Raw genomic sequence first — 21,553 nt, forward strand, 5'->3', positions numbered from 1 at the left:
GTCTTTAATGGATCCATCATCTTTAGAAAACGGAACCCTCGCTGTTGATTCGACAAGTGTCAATCATATCAAACGTAAGGCGTCGTATCGGGAGTAAAATTCAGCTTGTGTCTGAAATATCTATACTTTTTATTTGTCACTTAATTATCACTTTGAAAATGAAAGTTTTAGAAAGAGTTCAAAAACTTTACCAACTCGTGTAATCAAATGCCCTCCAATACAAAACTCCTGATTCTGCAGAATACAGTTTAATATTGGGATGCATTATAACTTAAACAATACTTATTCATACATCTAAATTATAAAATTTTCATATTGGCACTACTATTTCAAGTTAATGATCAAGTAAAATGAATTTGATTTCAAATTTCAAACGGTGAATTCAAAATACAAAAAGTCAGTAAAATCACAGATGAACAGATGTACAAGCTCGAACAAAAAATCTTCAGAAACTTGTGTAAAATTTCCAGTGCTCTATTTTAAAGAAGCCGTTAAAAAATGACGAAAAACAGTGCCATCTATTGCTAGATTTCTAACTTTTGAACGGCGCAGTAGATGGCACTGTTTCTAGATAGCTCTTTTAAATGTAACAATTTTTCGAAAGGACGCAATGGTATTTGAATTAAAAAATGAATAAATTTAAATACAATAAGACGAATTATTCTATACAATTAGATTAACCACGAATAATTTTAAGCTGGGGAAAATAGCATTGTCATATTTTTTTTCACTACAGAGACTGCCGAAATAACAAACAGATGTACAATAGACTGGCCCATAACAAAAAAAATCCTTATATTCCACACGGCACCCCCTAGGTTGGTGCCTTTAGGTGAAAAAATGACTTTCTGAAAGTTTCAGGTCATTTGGAAGAAGCACGAGCTGGCGCAAAGGACTTGAAATTTGTATGAAGATTTTCGGAAAAATGTATGAAAAATTGCCATACCTCCACTCTTTGTGTTCTAAAATATGTTCCCAGTATGTTAGAAAGCTCAGAATTTCAGGAATTGTAGTTCAAATAATGACAAACAAGTTTGTAGAAGATTGTGACGCGATACGAGTTGATTGTGATGAGTTATTTGCAATTGAATGTGTGATTGTCGCATTTCTATGATATAACGTGAACAGTGTAGGGGCTAATAATCGCACTTATTTGATCGCATCGTCACATAATGAGAATAAAATATACAAAATTTGTGTCCCAGCAAAGTTGTAGCTTATTTTATAACAAATAGTTGCAACTATGCCGAGGACACAAATTTTCTATATGTTATCTCATTGTGTGACAATGCGATCAAGTTAGTACTAATAATCCACCTATATACCGTTCACGATATATCGATGAAATGCGACAAAGCACACATTCATTTGCAAATAACTCATCCCAGTCAACTTGTATCGCGTCACAATCTTCTACGAACTTGTTTGTCATTATTTGTAAATACTACAATTCCTTAAATTCTGAGCTTTCTAGCATATTGGAAACATATTTTAGAATACAAAGAGTGAAGGTATGTCGATTTTCCATACATTTTACTGAAAATCTCCATACAAATTTCAAGTCCTTTGCGCCAGATCGTGCTTCTGCCAAATGACCTTAAACTATCAGAAAGTCACTTTTTCACCTAAAGGCACCAATCTAGGGGGTGCCGCGTTGAAAACAATGTTGTAAAAATCATCCCATACAAATTTAGGCCAGTCTAATGTACAAGCTTGAATTATTATATTCCAGAAACCAGTACAAATTTTCGAATGCTATCATTTAAACAAGCCGATTTAACTTTTGAAGTACCTCATTCTTGGAAGAGCACAATCGTATATGATCTCAAAAATTGATAAATTAACATCGTAGTAGAATGGACGGCTTCAATATATTCACAGCAAGGTAAATTTGCCTGTTTCATTTTATCTTCATTCTTTTTACTAAAAAAGACTAACTAAGAACTTCGGACAAGCCAGACGAACCAGTTATTTTAACCAGTTGAGTTTAAAATTAAAAATCTCATGAAACAATACCGATTTTAGGCTATTCTGAGCGAGCATTTTATCGTATCATATCTGTTTCTATTTAGTGCTTCATGCTAGTTTGAAACAATTAGAAAAACAGCTTGAAGCTAAAAAATTTTCATTACGCAAATCATAAATGTGTTGCGGATCTTCAAAACTCGTCAAATAGTAATTCGACATATTCATAACTGACTAATAGTTTGTTATTTTGTTTTGTTTACATTTCACTTTCTTCTTGACAGTTCTCTCTGGTGTCCTTGGAGACATCTGGTGGCTCAACCAAAACACATAAAATTGATTGAAAACGGTCGTTGGAACTTTACACACGTTTCAAGGCTTAGCTTGTACATCAGTTCATCAGTGGTAAAATTACTGAAAAGCAAATTCTCTTGGCATCGCTGGTTGCTTTCAATTTTATACCTTCGTATTCTATCACACCGGTGGACGGCCAACCTTTTTGGTCTATATTTCACGATAGAAAAATTCCCATCTGTGCTACAGACGTCAAAATTCCTACCACTTTTTCCCAACACCATTGGACTTGCTCTTAGAGTAACAGTGACATACTGCTGGAAAAATCATTACTCTGTACTCGTTCATACAAGACTGTTTAGACTTCATTTTTGAACTTTTTCAAATATACGTAGTTTCCTATTTAAAAAAGGAATTCCAAACGAGATTTAAAAGTTTTAAGTTTCAAGCGTCGGCGACAAAATATCGTCAATTGAAATATTGGTTACTGCCAAGTTACTTTTAACGACCTAAGAGCAAGTTCACTGATGTTGGGAAAAAGTGGAAGAAATTTTGACACTTGTAGCACATTTTAAAAACTTTACCATGTAAAAAAAAATTTCAAGATCTGCGGCCTTTAAGTTTTTTTTTTACAAAACTTGTTATATTTTCGCATGCTGGGATGCAAAACTAGCTCGATTTCTATCACATTCGGCTGAAATAGAAACAATGTTATAAAAAAAACTTCAACGCCCAAAGCTCTTGAAAACATTTCTGCATGGTTATCTAAAGAACGAAAATCACCATCGACAAAGCAACCCGATGAAAAAAGTTGTCCATTAGTTATTAAAATGTCATACCCGGATCTGGACTGGAGCACCCGGAGCTCGTCCGAGGATCAATCATCTCTACTGATTTTGGGATCTCAGCTTACCCGCAAAACTTTGTTCGAAAGATACCTGAATCCGCGACTCTCTTTCCATCATTCCTGGGTGCCAACAAAAGTTTCCATCAGTCAGGTATTTCTGTGTGATCCGTAACGAATCCAAAAAGGATAACTTTTTTTTTGGTATTTCAGTCCATAAAACATTACATTGACGATGACCACGAAGCTTCCGTTTTCGACGATCCAAGTGATTTGAAAAGTTTGCTAGTGGCGAATGATATTTTTGTCGAAGATTTCATCGGGCTCGATGAACAGCCGCAAATGACCTCCGTCAAATCGTTCTTGCCCCTGGAATGGTTCGATAACTATGAATTCGACAGCAGATCAGAGATCAAATGGCTTTCCATACCTAATCTTAGGGCGTACGCACTGGTTAATGGACCAAATTTGAATGGCTACGAATGGCAAGAAGTTTATGTGCTGGATTACGACTACAGGAGCTATTTGTGGACTGTGATTAATGTCGAAGGTAGTTGGGAGGTTCCAAGAATCCGATTATTTATGGTCTGCGAAAATGCCTCCCAGTTTGTTGAGCGTATCAAACATGCACTGGAGAGTCGGAAATATTCGGAAAACTTTCTAAGATTCTCCTATTTGCTGCAGCTAGTAAATGTTTATGAATATTTTGAGCTACCGGACGCTATTCAGAATAGAGTGCGTAAGCGATACGATGAAAATATCGTTCAACACCTGAAAGACATCTTTCGCCAGTATCACATCGGGCTGTCGTTGAACGTCTGCCTGTTGGAAAATGGATGGCTCAATATTGTTCCGGTGAAAATAAGCAATAAAATGAAGAAACCCTACATGGAAAACAAACTTCGACAGCTGTACGATTACAAAACGTCATTCGCGCTGATTAAAAGGATATTTCTCTACTCATCTTATGATGTTTTCGCTGCAATGATGGCTGTTCATGTGGAATGTGAAATAGTTCGAAACATGATGATGTTTGATTTGCCAACTGAAGCTCCCATAACATTGGCAACGTTTAAGGAGAACAACAACTTTCAGCTAACGGTTTCGATGGATTACCTGCAAAACACGTGGATTGAGCAAACGACTATGAAGGTGAGTTATGACTTTAACAATATCCTGTTTACTAGGAATTCTTGAAACTTTTTTTTCGCTTCACAAACTTAAGATTAACATTTAATTCCAAGCCCTAAAATAAAAATAACGCTCATAAAGCCGATAAACCGCAATTTCAGTCTCACGAAACTAACCGCTCTAACACCGATTACAATTTTTTGAATTCGTGGGGTATTTTTGGCAGGTGCTGTAAAAAGTATTTTTCTAACAAAAAAAATTAATTAGGGTAGAGGCGCCTGAGACAACGACTTAAGGAAGCTGTTTTCATTGTTTTAAAAGAATTCCCTTTCATGATGGTTCGAATACCGATTTTTGATGATTGAACTCTTTCTCTTATGATGTTTAATGAAACTTAGCAGGAAATAGATCAATCCATTACGTACTTATATGCCTTTTAATATTTTTTTCAAATTCAGGTTCCTTCTTTTGCTTACCAGGTCACTACTTCCGTTGTACAAAGACACCGAAATTGATCCAATTTATTCCACCCACTTTAGGGATAAATTCAAAATTTTGCGGTTGCGTTTCAAGCATCACAAGCAACAGAAATTAAAGAGCGAAGAACAGTAGAATGCCATTTGTTCGTTCTCTCGAACCAAAAGAACCGTACCGTGGTTTAAAAAAAGCCACGGTCAGGGTTGCCAACATTTTTTTTTCTAAAATCAGCGAGTGGTGAAATAAAAACCAGGATACGTCAAAGTAACGGATATTTGCACAAAGTGATAACCTTTTTTTGGTCGTCGCTCCACATTTTCACTTCAGCAATGGTGTCTAATGTAGTTCCTTAGTACGCATTTTACATCCCATTCGCAAAAATTAGTCAAAATCAGGTTTGTTTTAAAAAATCAGGGAAATTCAATGGCTTACCAGGTTGTCAGGCTGAGCCTCGAAAAATCATTTAAATCCTCAATACTGATGTTATGAAATCGCTTGGTACATCTTTGTACCTGAAAATGATCACATTTTCATATGTGATGAAAGACATTAGAGAAACATGAACTATCAAAGAACGAAAGAACATAAGCCGTAAATATCATGAAAATTTCGAAAAAGATACAACGGCTCACCGACAGGACTTGAACCTGCAATCTCCGCTTCGGTACAACGGCGCGTTAGCCAATTCCACCACGGTGAACGTGATGGAACCGGCGAACACGAGCAATCGAGCTCTGCCGATCAACTGCTGGACCTTCTATCGAAACACCATGTATATCCCGCATGTGATCTTTCCCTCTATTGATCTCTCTTGTTTCTCTAACCCCACCCATCGACTCGGGATTTTAGCCGAGCGAGCACATGGTCGATTGCTTCGGGTTTGCCGCAACTTACGGTCAGATGAAGAAGCAATCAGTGCCGTTCAAGGTTCCGAGCAGACCAGTTACACAGGGAGGTGTTGCTCTGTTGAAATCAATACTGATGTTATGAAATCGCTTGGTACATCTTTGTACCTGAAAATGATCACATTTTCATATGTGATGAAAGACATTAGAGAAACATGAACTATCAAAGAACGAAAGAACATAAGCCGTAAATATCATGAAAATTTCGAAAAAGATACAACGGCTCACCGACAGGACTTGAACCTGCAATCTCCGCTTCGGTACAACGGCGCGTTAGCCAATTCCACCACGGTGAACGTGATGGAACCGGCGAACACGAGCAATCGAGCTCTGCCGATCAACTGCTGGACCTTCTATCGAAACACCATGTATATCCCGCATGTGATCTTTCCCTCTATTGATCTCTCTTGTTTCTCTAACCCCACCCATCGACTCGGGATTTTAGCCGAGCGAGCACATGGTCGATTGCTTCGGGTTTGCCGCAACTTACGGTCAGATGAAGAAGCAATCAGTGCCGTTCAAGGTTCCGAGCAGACCAGTTACACAGGGAGGTGTTGCTCTGTTGAAATCAATACTGATGTTATGAAATCGCTTGGTACATCTTTGTACCTGAAAATGATCACATTTTCATATGTGATGAAAGACATTAGAGAAACATGAACTATCAAAGAACGAAAGAACATAAGCCGTAAATATCATGAAAATTTCGAAAAAGATACAACGGCTCACCGACAGGACTTGAACCTGCAATCTCCGCTTCGGTACAACGGCGCGTTAGCCAATTCCACCACGGTGAACGTGATGGAACCGGCGAACACGAGCAATCGAGCTCTGCCGATCAACTGCTGGACCTTCTATCGAAACACCATGTATATCCCACATGTGATCTTTCCCTCTATTGATCTCTCTTGTTTCTCTAACCCCACCCATCGACTCGGGATTTTAGCCGAGCGAGCACATGGTCGATTGCTTCGGGTTTGCCGCAACTTACGGTCAGATGAAGAAGCAATCAGTGCCGTTCAAGGTTCCGAGCAGACCAGTTACACAGGGAGGTGTTGCTCTGTTGAAATCAATACTGATGTTATGAAATCGCTACAAAGATGTACCAAGCGATTTCATAACATCAGTATTGATTTCAACAGAGCAACACCTCCCTGTGTAACTGGTCTGCTCGGAACCTTGAACGGCACTGATTGCTTCTTCATCTGACCGTAAGTTGCGGCAAACCCGAAGCAATCGACCATGTGCTCGCTCGGCTAAAATCCCGAGTCGATGGGTGGGGTTAGAGAAACAAGAGAGATCAATAGAGGGAAAGATCACATGCGGGATATACATGGTGTTTCGATAGAAGGTCCAGCAGTTGATCGGCAGAGCTCGATTGCTCGTGTTCGCCGGTTCCATCACGTTCACCGTGGTGGAATTGGCTAACGCGCCGTTGTACCGAAGCGGAGATTGCAGGTTCAAGTCCTGTCGGTGAGCCGTTGTATCTTTTTCGAAATTTTCATGATATTTACGGCTTATGTTCTTTCGTTCTTTGATAGTTCATGTTTCTCTAATGTCTTTCATCACATATGAAAATGTGATCATTTTCAGGTACAAAGATGTACCAAGCGATTTCATAACATCAGTATTGATTTCAACAGAGCAACACCTCCCTGTGTAACTGGTCTGCTCGGAACCTTGAACGGCACTGATTGCTTCTTCATCTGACCGTAAGTTGCGGCAAACCCGAAGCAATCGACCATGTGCTCGCTCGGCTAAAATCCCGAGTCGATGGGTGGGGTTAGAGAAACAAGAGAGATCAATAGAGGGAAAGATCACATGCGGGATATACATGGTGTTTCGATAGAAGGTCCAGCAGTTGATCGGCAGAGCTCGATTGCTCGTGTTCGCCGGTTCCATCACGTTCACCGTGGTGGAATTGGCTAACGCGCCGTTGTACCGAAGCGGAGATTGCAGGTTCAAGTCCTGTCGGTGAGCCGTTGTATCTTTTTCGAAATTTTCATGATATTTACGGCTTATGTTCTTTCGTTCTTTGATAGTTCATGTTTCTCTAATGTCTTTCATCACATATGAAAATGTGATCATTTTCAGGTACAAAGATGTACCAAGCGATTTCATAACATCAGTATTGATTTCAACAGAGCAACACCTCCCTGTGTAACTGGTCTGCTCGGAACCTTGAACGGCACTGATTGCTTCTTCATCTGACCGTAAGTTGCGGCAAACCCGAAGCAATCGACCATGTGCTCGCTCGGCTAAAATCCCGAGTCGATGGGTGGGGTTAGAGAAACAAGAGAGATCAATAGAGGGAAAGATCACATGCGGGATATACATGGTGTTTCGATAGAAGGTCCAGCAGTTGATCGGCAGAGCTCGATTGCTCGTGTTCGCCGGTTCCATCACGTTCACCGTGGTGGAATTGGCTAACGCGCCGTTGTACCGAAGCGGAGATTGCAGGTTCAAGTCCTGTCGGTGAGCCGTTGTATCTTTTTCGAAATTTTCATGATATTTACGGCTTATGTTCTTTCGTTCTTTGATAGTTCATGTTTCTCTAATGTCTTTCATCACATATGAAAAATTAAAATCCTGAAAAATCAGGCACATTGTCATTATTTGTCACGGCTCGAAATTCGGCTGTCAATTCGAGAGAACAAACGAACGATTTTCCTGCTGTTCTCCGTTTTTCAGTTTGTTTTCGGCTCGAAAACAACTATTCATGAATGGATCGATGGAAGAAGCCATTGTATAAAAAGATGTCACTACTAGCGTGTAAAGCTGTCAAACCTCATGATAAGAAAAAAAGACCAGCGTAAGACCAGCGTGAGATATCCCAAGTAACATTTTAAGTTTTATAGCAGGCTGCTAGATCAAGCTTTGGTTTCATAAGGGGCTTGAGGAGTTTTATGAAACTATCAGTGTCATGGGATCATGTATGTTTCAATAAGTTAAACAATGCAACTGGCAGCACTATTTGCCAGCATTGTCAAACCCGTCAAGATTGATATCTCTCTCGCTCCAACCTTCTCTTTCTCGCCAACGGACATTGCCACTGGCTCGATGGAGTTAGTCAGTCGTCCGTCTCTCGTACATCTCAACGGTCGTGCACTTTTGCCTCGAAGCCCACAATAATACAATTTCCATGATCTGGGCAAATGAATCGAGATCGTCGTACCGGTTCTCCCGTAGACTCCGGAACGAGTTCCACAAGAGTTTACCTCGAGTCATTACGAGGAGAGGTTAGATCTCGAGTCGCTAGAGGAGAGATCGAGCCTTGAAACCTGCAGAAGATTAGGTTTATGTGGGAATCTCGAGTCATTGCAAGGAGATGTCCGTTTTTAAGTCGTTAGAGGAGAATTCAGACTTCAAATCGTAATGAAGAGAGGTATTGCTGAAAGTGGTCTCGTTAATGAGTATTGCCTTGGAGCTCACTTGCGCGAATGGACCTCCCTTTATTGAGAGATAGTGTGTTTATCAGTACGTCTACGGAGTTCAGGAATATCACGAGTCTTCCCGTTGTACCCATGGACCCAAAGTTGCAAACTGCAGGGACGCGGTTGCTCGCCGTGCCTTGGAATACAATCCGTAAACCAGGATTTACCCCCTGTGGTTACCAACAACAAAAATACCGGTCGTGGACTGGTGCTGGTTGTGGAAATTTCGGACCTCACAAACAGAGCAGACTATGTCCCAAACCCGACGGTTACATACTCCGCATTCACGTGTCGAGTCAATAATAAAGACCGAATGATGTGGCAAGCGATCGATTACAACTAACTCATGTGGTTGGAAAATAGGAAATATAAGATTCTGTCTCTGTCACTGTTGGTAGCAGTGATTGTCAAACTGCTGTCAAGAATATCGCACAAACCAAACCAATACTGTCCGAAACAGTTTCTGCTTCACAGCTGCCAAGGGTTTAGTCAACACGTCTGCTTTCATAATCTCCGAAGAGCAATATTGTAGTCGAACAATGCTTCGTTAAATTAAGCCCTCGGTGAAGTGCATCTTTGTGTCAATATGTTTTGACCGCCTCGATTACTTTTCGTTCATAAAAAAAATCGATGCAACCTATGCTGTCTCCTTAAACTGCTGTAGCTTCTTGTTGCTTGATACACATATTATCCAATACTCGACGCAGCCAAACAAGTTCACGACGCGCCTCCGACAATGCTATATATTCAGATCCCATGCTCGATAGTGAAACGCGGCTCTGTTTCCTGCTATTCCAACCAGAGATGTTAAAATCGCGAGTCTACATACTCGCACTTTGCCCTTCTTTGCAGAACGATTTTATTTCGTTAAACTCAATCTGCAATGATGCTATCTAAAGTTCAACTCGGAAAGCATCAGGAAGTAAGCTTCGGGTAAACTCGGCAGGAGTAAACAGCAATCGGGGGAGAAACATCAGCGAAGCAAACGAACAGTTCAGCGAATTAAAGAAAAAATCGTTTTCGTTCGGCAGCCGAACACATCAATCGGACAACGCATGGGGGCGTGGCTAAAAGTGATAGATACAAGGGAACGGGAAACGAGCGAGAGAAGGGTGCGAGGAATGTTAACTCGGTCCGTCGGGCAACGATCGCTCGTGAGCATTCGTGTACGGTAAGCTTCGTTCTGTTGTTTCATTGGTGTGATTTTATTCCTGCGAGGAGGGGAAAACATCAACTCGGAACTGTTCTCTTTGTTTTGTGTGCAATCACGTCATGATTGGAACGAAGATAAAATCAATCTGCACACAACAAGTTAAACTCGGAAAAAATCAGCCGAATGATTCTTTCCGAGGCGAGTTTAAACACCGCTGATTCCAACAGACAGTTGCTTGTCCCAGCTGGAATAAGTATACGGTGACAGATTTACGGTCGGAAACTTCTCCACTCCAGTCAAACTCACTATAGCCAATCAATATCAACGGTTCGTTTCGGTTTGTTTCTTCTTCGTCATCACTTTTCTAAGGATCTCGAACACTTCTCTTCTCTTGAGCTTGACACTGCCACAATTATAACAGGCCTTTGTCTTCTCCTCCCTTGCGAAAATTTTCATCGCCTTCTCATCTTCACTAGCAGTAGGACCGTCCCGATCTACTCGATTTGGAATTCATCCACAAGCTTCAGCTTAACAAACGGTACTGTTTGATCTGCATCTGGCCTTGTTTCGAGAGCCGTTCGCAAATAATTGTACGACTCCGGGAGATGACGATTAATCTTTGAAACTCATCGCGTCATCTAGTTCTTGGCCCGTACATTGTAAACGATCAAACAAAGTTTCGAATTCTAACAGATGCTTTTCCATATCTCCTCCTTCAACCATATCGAAACTATTTATCTTCCGAAGGAGAGACACACGCGATGACATATCCGATTTTTCGTGGAATTGTTTCAAGTTAATCCACGCAACACTTGCTGAATCGACATTTTTGATCAAATTCAACAGATCGTCATCAACCATTAATACAATCGTTGTCAAAGCTTTTTCGTCTGCCAATACTCAGATCTCATCAAGATTCTCTGGTTTTAGTTGATTGACCGCAAACCAACAATTTTCTCGACGAAGAAACATTTCCATTCATCCATAAACAGCTGCTGACACTAATCAGCTTTCATCGATTTTCACTTTTCAGCCAATCGATCTAGCAATGAACATCGACGCCAAACAAAATGGCCGGTCGAAAAATTGCTTCACTGCTAAGCGTCCACCCAAAAACAACTCCGATAAACACTTCCTTTAATCGTCTGGGCCCATAACCTGTAAGAATTTCGGACCTCACAAATAGAGCAGACTATGTCACAAACCAGACGGATATTCCAGATTCGCGTGTCGAGTAAATAGTAAAGATCGAGCTACCGAATGATGCGGTTTATTCAAGCAATCGATTATAACTAACTCATGTATAAGATTCTCTCTCTGTCACTGTTGGTAGCAGTGATTGTCAAACTGCTGTCAAGAATATCGCACATGGCCGCACTCACCAACACTGGTTCCATCTCCTCTACAGGGCAGTCATGATCCGAGGGAACTCATGGCGTGATCACGATTCCTGATACCAGGCAAGCATGTTCGTACGTATCCCTTCGAAATTAGAAGAGTTGAACACTACCTGCTCCGGCGTCTCAATTGTGTCACCGTAGGTTGGGTAGAGTGCCGAGGCCACGTGTTCAAACCAGTGATGATCCTCCATGAAGCATCCATGACCAGTAAGGATGCACGTCATGTAGAAATCAACATCACCATTTTTCAGATTCATCCTAAAACCAACATCAGGGATCAAGCGATGGGTTCACCGGTCGCTTTCCGTGCTGTCGCACAGCTGCTGCCAGATGGTCATCGAGGCTTCTCTAGCGTGTTTGCATGTCTCTGTTTTCGTTGCAGATGATATCTTCGCCTGCAATAAGACCGGGAAAGCACTCGCCGTACTTCCTGGAGAAGATACGGTAAATTTTGAGTGCTTTAACAAGACGTCGTTTTTCCATCACCTTTGTTTGGGATACCCTCGCATTGCTCCATAATGGGCAATGAGAAGGCAGACTCTCTGGCAAAGGTGGGGGCGACGGAGGGCGACACGTTCCAGAGAGGGATGTGCTAGCTGTGCTAGACTTGGACTACATGTTCGAAATTTTTCTTTTTCTAAAAGCTTTTGATCTTCGTCTATAATCCTTCTTATTTTCATAATTCCCTTTCTATCCTCCTTTATCTTCAAAACAAGTGTTAAGCTAAGCATAAAAATTGTATAAATACAAAACGAGTTTGGCTCCTTAAAGCCTTAAGGTCTAAGCCGTTTCAAATAAAGAAATTTATTAAAAAAAAACATCTTCGCCTGAGGGCAACCGTTACCATTGCCACTCTTTTGCACGTGTACTCGACGTGACTCGTGAAGCTCAGCCGGTCGTCATTCATCGTTCCCGGGTATTTGATGGCAAGCTTGGACTCGTACCTGTTTGTGCAGATTGCAAATTGATGATCAGCACCATCTCGATTTTTCGATGAGCCAGGCGCAGGCTCTTTTAGTGCATCCAGCTTTCCACCCATTCAATCGCTACTATGGCGAGTAGCTGAACTTCCTACATGGAGGGGACCGACGCTAGGAGTACCACATCATTCCTATGGGGAGATGCAGCCTCAACAGTTTCTCTACGGTTGTGGAATCCCTGCTGGTCATATATAGCAGTTGGCGGTTACGGAAGTAGCACTCGACCATCCTGCAAAAATATGCCAGGATCTGCATACGAACAAGTGACAACGCAATCGCTACCCAACTGACGCTGTTAAAGGCGTTCCGAACGTTAAAGGGTGACTACTACGCAAAAGCGATCTTCTCTTCTCTATTTCATCCTGGCTTTTTCCGTTACCTCGATAGCAGACCGTAAAGACCGGCTTTGACACGAGCCCCAGTGTCTACCTCTGCCACTATCATCCACGTATATTTGCAGTGACGACCAGAACATTTCATAGTGTTCCATGTTCACTGCAACTTTTGGGATGTCGTCAGGACCCAGAGCTTTTTTCAGCTAGAGGAACTTAGAAATGTCCTGCAGTTCTTTCAGTGAAATTAGCTTCGTCATAAGAAACCTGCGGCCAGCTGATGCCTCATGCTGTAGGAACAATTGGACACCTTTCAGGCGTAGCAAGCCTTGATCTGTGGATGACACAACCTCTTGAACACGGTGTACAATATAATAAGGTGATATCCTCCCGATAATGTCGTCATTACTATCCATCTAGTGATCCTCGGTGTATGCAGCATTATCTTACGCGCTCAAAACTTTTTGCCAGGGATCGAAAATAGCACGAACACAGTACGTGCAATACAATTGTTTGACACGGCACACTGAAAACGAAATCGTGTTGTGTTTGTGTTGTTCAAATTAGTTGTGTTGCGGATGATACACAACACAGTCTACATAAAAAACATTGTGTGCAACATCGAATCGAAAGTGTCGACACAGATGACGATGTGTGCGACACTTGAATTTAGCACAACACATTAATTGTGTTGTGTTCAGATTAGACACAGTGTTTACAGAACGAACACAAATTACTTATTATGCATAGCTATTGCGGCACAATTTTACCGTATGTTTGGGTAACGGGCCGCTATTAAGCCTACCCCTCTTCTGCTTGTTCAAGAAATTAAAGAACGGGTTTATCGGAAAAATGGCCCTTAATCTGAATAAGATTAATTATCATGCGCACTTAACTGGAACCATTATATTTTTTCCGAACATGCACTCATTCTGAACATATGTACACATGCAACAGCAATCAAAATTTTAAACAAAATTGTTAGGGTTTCTATACGACGGGCCGGACGGCTTGAATTTTAATTTTTTTTCTTTAAAAACAATTTGCTCTGAATTGACTTCATTTGAATGTATTTTTTTTATACCTCAATTTTTGTTAATATTCTCCAATCTAAGTAATCTATGCAAGAAAAAGTCTAAGTTTTCAATTATGGTGGAAGCCGAAATCGATCACCATTCACCGGTGCCCTCCTCAAAAATAATTAGTTTGAAGCGAATGTCAATTAAGTTGTATTGTCAGTAGTATTCCCAGCGTCAGTAAGGATTGTAGCAGTATGTGCAATGCGGAAAATGGAAGCTTTGAGACCTTATTCAAAAATTGATACTTAGCGCATTGAGACATCTTACGAAATGAAGCGAACAGTATGTGAAAGGTAAAATATAACTTATTCTAAGAATCTTTTAGGGACTGAAAAGCTTGCCATGAAAACCATTCTGAGAAAACAAATTTATTCACCGAAAATTCAAATGCGATTTCTTATTTGTTCTAAGCTGGAACCTGGAGAAGAGCAATCTTGAACCCATTCCAAACAACACCACAGATATGAAGAAATAAGTTCGAAAAAAGTTCAGACCGGAGACTGGTCGAGGAGACTCTTCTCGCGTTTTCTCGATTCCGACATTATATATAAAATAAAACTAGGAAACTGTGTTGCTTTTCAAAAACACAGTGCCGTCTCCCAACACAACACGTTTGAAAACTGTGCTGTGTTCGTACAGCACGGCACCCAAATTGTGTCGTGTTACAATGATGTGTTGCACACAATTTTTTTTGTATCAGCACATGAGATTTCGTGTTGCACGTATAGTGTTCACAGCACAGTGTGTTTTTTTTCGGTCCCTGCTTTTTGCCTGGCACGTTATTTGAAGATAGTAATGACGTCACTTGTTCACATTCAAACGAGTTGTTTACTCGAGTTGGTAGCCTACCTTGTCTTTTTATACCATGCTCTTGAAGAAATGAGTCGGAAGTGAATGGGGTATAAAGATCCTCCCGTTGGAGCCGCTTCTTAAATGAATGTTGCTTTTTTCATAAAAAAAAACTTAAGTACAGCTTTTAAACTTCTTCTTCTAGTAGTAATAGCTAGTGATCACAAGGTTTTTATCATAAGATCAAAAGCTCTTATGTGACCATCATGCCCTTAACTCTCCTTCTATACTTTTAAATGAAAATAAAAATAAAAATATCTAACACTGGACTCAAGATCGAAATTCAGAGATCTTATTCTTGAGTAAAAAAATTAGAGTTAAGAAATAAAATACCGAATTAAGTTTATAATTCCAGAATCCGAGGTCATTGGTTTAACAGTTTTTTTTTCTGCTACCTTACAGGTGTACGAAAACTTGCTGAAAACTGGCCGCGGTTGGTTTGATGTGTTCGTCAACGATTGGGCCATCTTCCGGTTCACCAAACTGTTCCGTTTCATTGAGCAGGCTCGGCAGCGAATGCAGATTGCCCTGAGAGATCTGGTGCTGAGCTCAACGAAAGCTTACCTGCATCGGCTGTGTGATCCTTGTGTACTTGCTTTGAAAGTTCAAGAAGACTATGTTTGGGATGGAAACCTGATCGATTCTCCGTTTGATGTGGGCAAACCTGCGGTGTTTTATCTGCTTCTGGAGATGGCTGAAGATGCTCCGTTCTATTCAACCAGTCCGAACGAATTTCTACCGACCCTTTTGACTTTGTTTGATGAAGCGGTGATCAATAGTCACAAGATACCCATTATTGACCCTGCGATGTTTGGGTCCCTGATATATGCACCTCGTTTGTGTCTTTCTTCAATTGGTTTGAAAAGTGAACAAATTGGAAAATGGAGGGATCACGTGGAGCTGGCGTATCAAAAGGTCATCATTCCGTTGAATGGTTACGCTGCAAGGTATGCCGAGTTCAGTGAGCTGTTTTTCACCAACGTTGTTGAATACGTGAAAGAAATTAAAGAAACTAAGACGTCGCTTCAGGTGAAAGAAGAAATATCCTTCCAAATTAGGATGAGGGAAAGTTTGGAGCGCACTGTGCCAATGTCTATCGTGATTGGATCGTTTTGGATCGACGTGAAACCATTGAGGACAGCATTGATCGATAAACGTTTGGAGCTTACCGATGCCTTACTTGTCATGTTGACGGAAAGATTGCGAGATAAGACGACGGAAATTTTGACAGAATATAAAAGTATTATGGATGACATGTGCCAGAAACCAGTTTCTATCGAGCATATAGTCGAGATTCGGGAATTTATGGAAAAAGTACCGGATTTGGTCTTTGACCTGGAAGATCGCATGAAAACGGTTATTTTTGAGTACGAGATATTAGATTTCTTCAGATATGCTTTACCAGATGGCGATTTCTATCAAAAGTGGGATGCTCTTGCTTATCCTCAATCGATACTGAAGCAAATCGACAAAGTACACGAGTTCCATGAAGGAGAAGTCGATAAGTTCCGGAAGCAACAAGTTGGGGACGAAGCAGGTTTTGCTGGTCGCGTTGAATCGCTTAATGTTTATATTAGCAAGTTTACAACAATCTACGATATTCATAAGGTAAACGAAATTTCTATAGAAACGAAAAAGCTTTGGAAGCAGTTAGTTGAACTGGTTGAGTATGGACATACTTTGAACCTGCGTCAAGAACTTTTCGAATCCCCACCAATCGATCTGTCAAGCTTGCTGGAACTGCAAGAAGGTTTTGTCAGTTATAAGTCTCTCTGGACCTTGGCTGCAGATTACGTAAATGTCGAGGAAAGCTGGCGTGAAAATCCACTGTCCAGTGTAGAGGTAGAGACAGTCCAAAAAATGATTAACCACTACAGAGATTCGCTAGGAGAACTAGTTCCTCAATTCGATGAACAACCTCAGATCAAAGAGGTCGCCAAAAGATTTATCGATCGTATAGAATCGTTCGAAAAACACTTGGAGTTTATCGTCTTGCTTCAACATCCGCTGCTGGAACCTGTCCATTGGAATCAGTTGGCCAAAGCTGCAGGAATCAAGGTGAAAATTTCACTGACCTCTAGTTTTGATCATTTTCTGGAGCATGGCATTGACAAATATCAAGGCGCTCTACGGGAAGTGATTCAAAGGGCCGAAGAACAAAAGGAAGAGCTCGAAAGGAAGAAGGCAGAAGAGGAAGAACTGAAGCGGATTGAAATGGAATACAGGAGAAAACGAGAGGCTCGCAGATTAAAAAGAACGGAAATTTGAATGTTTTTCCTTTTTTTTTATTTGTTTATTGCCGTGTTAGATACAAAATGTAGCATTTGAAAGATTGTGCTTTTTTATTTAAAATTATCACAAATACTATTTTTATTAACATAGTATTCCGTCCAACGACATAACTTGACGAACATAATTCCTAAAATTCACTCAGTCCATGGCAACCGTTCTCCAATTTCTCGGACACCCCACGTTCGCCAGGTAACGCTCCACTTGGTCAAACCACCTCGTTCGTTGCGCCCCCGCTCTTGTTCCTACCGGATTCGTAGCAAACACCTGTTTTGCAGGACAGTCGTCCGGCATTCTCGCAACATGTCCCGCCCAGCGTATCCGGCCAGCCTTCACCACCTTCTGGATACTGGGTTCGCCGTAGAGTCGCGCGATCTCGTGGTTCATCCTTCGCCTCCACACTCCGTTCTCCTGTACGCCGCCAAAGATGGTTCTTAACACTCGTCGCTCGAATGCTCCGAGTGTACGCAGGTCCTCCTCGAGCAATATCCATGTCTCGTGCCCGTAGAGAACAACCGGTCTAATGAGCGTCATATACAGGTTACACTTCGTGCGAGGGCTAAGTCTTCTCGACCGCAGTTGCTTGTGGAGTCCGTAGTAGGCACGACTTCCGCTGATAATTCGCCGCAGGATCTTACGGCTGGTGTCATTATCTGCCGTCACCAGTGAGCCGAGATAGACAAAGTCTTCGACTATCTCCAGCTCCTCGCCGTCGACGTTAGTCATCAACCCAATCCATTCTGCTTCGCGTTTCAGTTTGCGGTAGATTTCCTCCACCGCCGTAGATGCTCTGCCGACTATATCCATGTCATCGGCAAAGCAGATAAGTTGACTGGATCTATTGAAAATCGTGCCCCGCATTTCGCCCACCGCTCGTCGAATAACACCTTCTAGCGCCACGTTGAACATCATGCAGGATAGACCATCACCTTGTCGAAGCCCCATGCGCGATTCGAATGAACTCGACAATTCACCCGAAATCCGCACACAGCAGTTCCATCCATCGTCGCCTTGATCAGTCTGATCAGCTTTCCGGAAAAGCCGTTCTCGTCCATGATTTTACATAGCTCGTTACGGTCGATCGTGTCGTATGCGGCTTTGAAGTCGATGAATGGTGCGTAGGGACTTGGTGTTCACGGCATTTTTGGAGGATTTGCCGTAATGTGAATATCTGGTCCGTCGTAGACCATCCCTCCATGAAGCCGGCCTGATGACCAGCCCACAAATCTGTTTGCTTGTGGCGTTAGGCGGCGGAGTAGGATTCGGGACAACACTTTGTAGGCAGCATAGAGGACAGTGATCGCTCGGTAGTTCTCACAGTCCAATTTGTAGCCCTTCTTGTAGATGGGACTTATTACCCCCTCCTTCCACTCCTCTGGTAGCTGTTCTGTGTCCCAGATCCGGACTATCAACCGGTGTAGGCAATCGGCCAACTTGTCCGGGCCTATTTTGATGAGCTCAGCTGCGATGCCATGCTTCCCAGCCGACTTGTTTCTATTCAGCTGGCGAATGGCTTCCTTAACCTTCCAAAGCCGTTCGCTAAATATCCGTTTCGAGGAAATTTCAGTTGTGGTTTGATTTCGTTCTCCTGGCTATAAATATTAACCGATTTTGATGATACTATATTCATTGTGTAGGTAATTTATTCTTATTACTCAAAATTTAAAAACAAAGTCTATATGTTTTTCCAGATTATCATAAACTGGTTCAAAAAGAAAAAAGTCCGAAAAATCAATTTTATTTTTAAAATACTCATAACTTTTGACAGCTTTAATGTATTTAAATGTTTCGTTGATTTTTGAAATCGACAAGAATCCATCTATCCGACAATGTATAGATATGTTGGGGTCCAATGAAAGTTTTGACCGCTATCTAAGATCTTCCGGTAGAAAAAAATCTTACTTTAAAAAAACGACTTTCAGTTTTGACTTTGCATAGCTGTATTTCATTTCCCAATGAACCGATTTTCAAAACAATAATTTTAGTTTTTTGTCGTTAATTTGATCATCATTTTCATAGAACATACTTGGTCTGTTAAAATTTTCAGTTCTTCAGTATATTGAAATGATGTAAAGATATTTGAAATGAGCGCTTCGGGTCATATTGACCCGAACAGCTTTGGAGGGTTAACTTCACTCATCGTTGGAAGTGGCTCCTCTACGTCGTTGGCTACGCCGGCGATGTACCTTCCCCCACTGTCTTGATCTCCTGCATGTGCGCCGTTCAGGTGTTCATTGAAGTGCTGCTTCCACCTTTTGATCGCCTCACGATTGTCCGTCAGAATGCCCGCGTCCTTATCCCGGCACATTTAGGCTTGCGGCACGAAGCCTTTGCGGGATGCCTTGAGTTTCTGATTGAATTTTCGTGTTTCTCGGCAACGATGCAGCTGCTCCAGCTCCTCGAGCTCCTCCTCCTCCAGGCGGCGCTTTTTCTCCTGGAAAATTCGGACTCGCTGCCTCTTCCGCTGTCGGTGGTTTTCCACATTTCGACGGGTGCCTCTTTGCACTACTGCCGCCCGCGCGGCATTCTCTTCGCCCATCACCCTCCTACACTCCTCGTCGAACCAGTCGTTCCGTCGAGTTCGCTTCACATAATCGATGACGTTCTTCGCAGCACTGTTGATAACTGCCTTGATGGTATCCCAACAGTCCTCGAGAGGGGCTTCGGTAAGCTCGTTCTCTGCCGGCATCGCTGCTTCGACCGATTGCGCGTAGTCTGCCACGACCTCAGGTTGCTTCAGTCTTACGATATTTAACCGAGGCGGGCGCCGGTTTCGTGTGTTGTTCACTACTTAGAGTTTTGGGCGCATCTTCACCATCACCAGATAGTGATCTGACTCGACGTTGGCGCCTCGACAGGATCTGACGTCAATGATGTCCGAGAAGTGCCGGCTGTCAATCAAAACGTGGTCGATCTGTGATTACGTTTCGTACGGTGATCTCCAGGTGTACTTGTGTGGGAGGCAGTGCTGGAAAAAGGTACTACGTACGGCCATTCGTTTGGAGGCGGCGAAATCTATCAGTCTGAGGCCGTTTTCGTTGGCCAGCTGGTGCGCACTGAACCTTCCAATTGTCGGTTTGAATTCCTCCTCCTGGCCGACCTGCGCATTAAAATCCCCGATGACGATCTTGATATTATGTTTTGGGCAACGGTCGTATTTACGCTCCAGCTGCGCATAAAATTCGTCTTTGTCGTCACCGGTACTTCCGAGGTGAGGGCTGTGCACGTTGATGATGCTGATGTTGAAGAACCGGCCCTTGATTCTCAACTGGCACATCCGTGAGTTGATCGGCCACCTCCCGATCACGCGCTTTTGCATCTTTCCCAACACTATAAAAGCTGTTCCAAGCTCGTGTGTGTTGCCGCAGCTCTGGTAGATGGCACGACCATCTGGGTACGTTCGTACCGTGGAGCCCTTCTAGCATACCTCCTGTAGTGCTACGATGTCGATTTTGCGGCTCTTCAATTCGTTGGAGAGCCCGTGGGTACTGCCCACAAAATTTAGAGATCGGCAATTCCATGTTCCAAGTTTCCAATCGCTAGTCTCTTTTCGTTGCGTGGATCTTTGCCGATTTCCATCCGAAATTTGTTGTTCGTTGTTCGTTGCTTATGTTTTTTGTAGTCACGGGCTCGCAAGGCCCGCAGCTAACCCCACTATCTCGCAGGAGGACCGTCGTGATGTTGCTGTTTTGGGTCCCGAATACCACCAGGCCGTTGTTGCACTCCGCTCGCCGCCCCTGACATGGAAAACAGACGCGTACGAAGCCCCCCTAACTCAGTCTCCATGCGACCAAAGCATCCACCGGGGTTAGACACCGATCTCCGCTAAGGTTGCTCGCACCCCAGCTAGCATCACGGGGAGGTAGAGAATCGGAGTTGCAGACAAGAGGTGATATGGCCACTACACGAAGGTTGGGTGCATGGGATCTCGAGTTACCGTTCGTTAGCCAAACAAATACGGTCCTTTTAAAAATCTAAGTATTTTAAAGATTGAAAAAAAATCCAAATTGTTTGGCAATCTGTCAATTGGGTGAGTGTAGTAATGGATTTTATGGATTTTGCATTATGTAATTTTGGATTATGGATTATGGATTTTAAATTTCGACATGAATGCCAGCGTAAAATTCGATATCGAAGAGAACAACATTTTTATTAACCTTATAATGGTTGAAAAAATTAATTAGCCAATCCGGCGTGACCTGCAAGAGCATCGAATATCTTCTCATAATAAGAAGCCTCAAATCGAACATATTCTCTGAGGTCATTAATTGAGTTCCGCAAAGCATGTTAAATTAATTTTCACATTTTCCCACCAAACTATGCATACACATTACACTCGTTTGCTTCGTTTGTAACGGTGATTTGATACTAGAGTTGTATGCGGTAGTCCATGTTAAGAGTGTAATGTATGTGTGTGAAGG

The 21,553-nt window shown here is 42.2% G+C and overlaps 1 protein-coding gene across 1 annotated transcript; it reads left to right on the forward strand.

Annotated features, from left to right (window-relative positions):
* The first annotated feature begins 3,092 nt into the window (after positions 1–3,092).
* LOC129743664 (dynein axonemal heavy chain 1) lies at positions 3,093–17,143 on the forward strand. Its single transcript, XM_055735753.1, has 3 exons — positions 3,093–3,257; positions 3,317–4,255; positions 15,246–17,143. Exons 2-3 carry the CDS (start codon positions 3,446–3,448, stop codon positions 17,109–17,111), a joined length of 2,676 nt encoding a protein of 891 aa, XP_055591728.1. The 5' UTR covers positions 3,093–3,257; positions 3,317–3,445; the 3' UTR covers positions 17,112–17,143.
* The last annotated feature ends 4,410 nt before the right edge of the window (positions 17,144–21,553 follow it).

Source organism: Uranotaenia lowii, chromosome 2, assembly GCF_029784155.1.
Source record: "Uranotaenia lowii strain MFRU-FL chromosome 2, ASM2978415v1, whole genome shotgun sequence".
Classification (NCBI taxonomy): Eukaryota; Metazoa; Arthropoda; class Insecta; order Diptera; family Culicidae; genus Uranotaenia; species Uranotaenia lowii.

What these genes read in the sequence shown, in the direction of transcription:
- LOC129743664 (XM_055735753.1), top strand. Translation starts at nt 3,446, where the DNA reads ATGACCTCCGTCAAATCGTTCTTGCCCCTGGAATGGTTCGATAACTAT. An exon ending in TTGAGCAAACGACTATGAAG is followed by an intron (nt 4,256 to 15,245) that starts GTGAGTTATGAC and finishes GCTACCTTACAG; the next exon opens with GTGTACGAAAACTTGCTGAA.